Source organism: Cannabis sativa, chromosome 8 (genome assembly GCF_029168945.1).
Source record: "Cannabis sativa cultivar Pink pepper isolate KNU-18-1 chromosome 8, ASM2916894v1, whole genome shotgun sequence".
In the NCBI taxonomy this organism is placed as follows: Eukaryota; Viridiplantae; Streptophyta; class Magnoliopsida; order Rosales; family Cannabaceae; genus Cannabis; species Cannabis sativa.
The window spans coordinates 39,391,050-39,393,917 of record NC_083608.1 but is presented as its reverse complement, the minus strand read 5'-3'; the positions used below and the strand labels follow the sequence as shown (position 1 = coordinate 39,393,917).

General features: G+C 41.1%; 1 protein-coding gene across 1 annotated transcript; it reads left to right on the top strand.

Moving 5' to 3' along the window:
• The first annotated feature begins 480 nt into the window (after window positions 1-480).
• LOC115700231 (uncharacterized) lies at window positions 481-1,155 on the top strand. The gene has a single exon (XM_030627798.2). The coding sequence runs from the start codon at window positions 481-483 to the stop codon at window positions 1,153-1,155; it is 675 nt and encodes a 224-aa protein (XP_030483658.2).
• Window positions 1,156-2,868: the final 1,713 nt, after the last annotated feature.

Genomic DNA, 2,868 nt, shown 5'->3' with positions numbered 1-2,868 from the left:
ATTACTTACATTGTTAGCGAGGATGACCGGTTCAAGTACTGTTTCTGGTCACTCGATGCTTGTAGGAGGGGATTTAAGTTTTGTCATCCTGTGATTAGTATTAACGGAACATTCTTGAAGACGAAGTATGGAGGAGCACTGTTAGTTGTTGTTGCGTGCGATGCAAACAACCAATTGTTTCTGGTAGCCTTTGCAATTGTTGACAGTGAGAATCATGACTCTTGGAAGTATTTCTTGCAGAAGTTAAAGGAAGCCATTGGTGAGGTTGAAAATCTTATGTTCATATTGGATAGGCATCAAAGTATTGAACATGTTGTTGAGGTTGTTTTCCCAGAAGCATGCCACTGTGCATGCTTCAAGCATATTACTATGAATGTCATTCATAAGTTTAAGACTGATGTATGCAACCAACAAATATGGCTTGTAGCTTACGCATGGAACAAGACGGAATGTGATAGACATTTTGAGGTGCTGAAATAGATGGATCCTGCGATTGCTACATACGTCGAGCAATTAGGGTTTAAAAAGTGGGCTCGTCCTTATTGTCAAAGCGATCGGTACAACATAATGACAAGCAACGCTGTCGAAAGCTTCAACAAGGTGACAGAAGAATTCAAAAAATATCTAGTAACTACTTTGGTTAACTTCATCAGGTTCACACTTCAAAATTGGTTTGCTTCTCATCTCGAAAAGGCTAGTAAGTGCGCTACTCCTTTGGCTACTACTTTTGAAAATGATTTAAAGGATCAACACAAAGATGGTATGTTCAGGAGTGTCCTTCGTAATGGTGCCCAATTATTTAACGTTGGTACGAGTCCTCAAGGTGAGAGAGGTGGTGATGTTGACTTAGTGGAGAGAACATGCACTTGCGGACTTTTACAAACGCTCAAAATCCCTTGTCCCCATGCATGTGCCACAGCAGTTAGTCAGAATGTGAGCGTGTACGCACTTTGCTCTCCATATTACACAACAGAAACATGGAAGAAGATCTACGATGCCACAATTAATATTGTTGGTGAGGAGGATGAGTGGGTACTACCAGAACACATCAAGAACATAAGAATCGGGGTACCAGTGGAGAAAAAACAAGTACGTCAGCCTAGGAAGAGCAATGCAGGTAAAAGACCGACGAAGCATAGATCGTCTAGTGGTTAGGCTGTAGTGGAACCTCGTCATTGTTCGATATGTCACGATGCAGGGCACAATAGAGTTACATGTAAAGCTCGAGTTTGAACCGTTTCTCTAATATTTAGATGCATATGTGTTGTATTGCTGGTTGTTGTTTAACAGGACTATAGCTTGAATATTTAACAATATGCATGGATATTTTTAATGTGTCTGCGACTTTGTGCGTCATTTATGCGATTCATGTGCGATTTTATTTAATATTTCATAATTGTTGTTCTGTGCAATTTTTATGCGATATGTATACGACTTTGTGCGATTTTGTTGCACCATTTTTTATATTTTCTTTGCGATTTTTGTGCGACATTTGGTGATTTTACTGGTAACATGTCTAATATTCTATGCTGTCTAATTTTCACGATGTCTATGTGACATATGTGCGATATTTTTAGCGAGTTAATTGTCTTTTTCTGCAAGTTATTTTTACAACTGCTAAATTATTTGCGATGTCTATGCGATATAGGTGCGACATTTGAGCGATTGAACATTTCACGGTATAATATAATATAATTGCAAAAGATTATGTGTATATATGAATAACGTTACAGAAAAAAAAAACTATGTCAAGTGTAACACCCTAACTAATTTAGGCGTATTACGTGATTTTTAAACGTACTGTGCAGCTCGTTGCTAATCAACGAGGTTTATGGAAAAACGTGATTAATTAAAATTTTGCTTTTTCATTAAACTTATAAACCATTTTACCAAAAAGTCTCGGGATCCCGATTTATAAAAATATTTACAAACGTTTTTACTATTCAACTTTTACATCAAAATAAGGTCATCTAACGACCGTTACAAAAATCTCAGCCCTGCTGTCCCGAGGATCGTACGCTCCAGGCCTAACCGCCCCGTCATGTACAATCCCATAAGCTCGCTCACGGTCCATCAGCAACTGCCTTGCCTTTACCTACACATGAACGTAAACTGTGAGTCGACAGACTCGGCAAGAAAAGCATACTAATATCATACATAAAACCGATCGCCGTGTCCAACACGATGCGAGTCCCGCCATCGCCATGTCCAACATGGTGCGAGCACTACCGCCATGTCCAACATGGTGCGGAGTTTTGAACGTTCGGGGGACGGTACTATTGACAAGTATCCTCCCGATCGGTCGAACCGGTCATACTCATTCTTGGTCATACTCCGGCTGTCTGCAGACGGGATAGGTCAATAGACCGAACCACCAACCGGTGTCGGCTGATCGGTCGAACCGGTCATACTCCATTCTTGGTCATACTCCGGCTCGTACCGACGTGACGTGACAGGGTTGGGTGGTTCGAAGCCTAAATACATATCTAATGTAAACTAACAGGCTTCCTACATGCACGCTAAACATGTAATCTACATATGCATACTGTTATACTAATCTTACCTGGATTCCGATTTCAGGTGTGCCTTAGGTCAACCCGACCGGAACGAAGCCGAACGCGGACATCGGCTCCTAAACCATAAAAATCACAACGCTATAAGTGACACGCTAAATCACTTCCCGGGGACTAAAACTTGAAACTAAAAGTTTCCCTATCGATAAAAAGCATGGCAATACCCCTAAAAACCCAAAAACGAGGAAAACTAGGGTTCTGAAAAATCCCCAACCGGAAGACCGGTTGCCCAACCGGAATTCCGGTTCTGGAAAAATCTGAACCCCCATCCGGAATTCCGGATGCTCAACCGGAA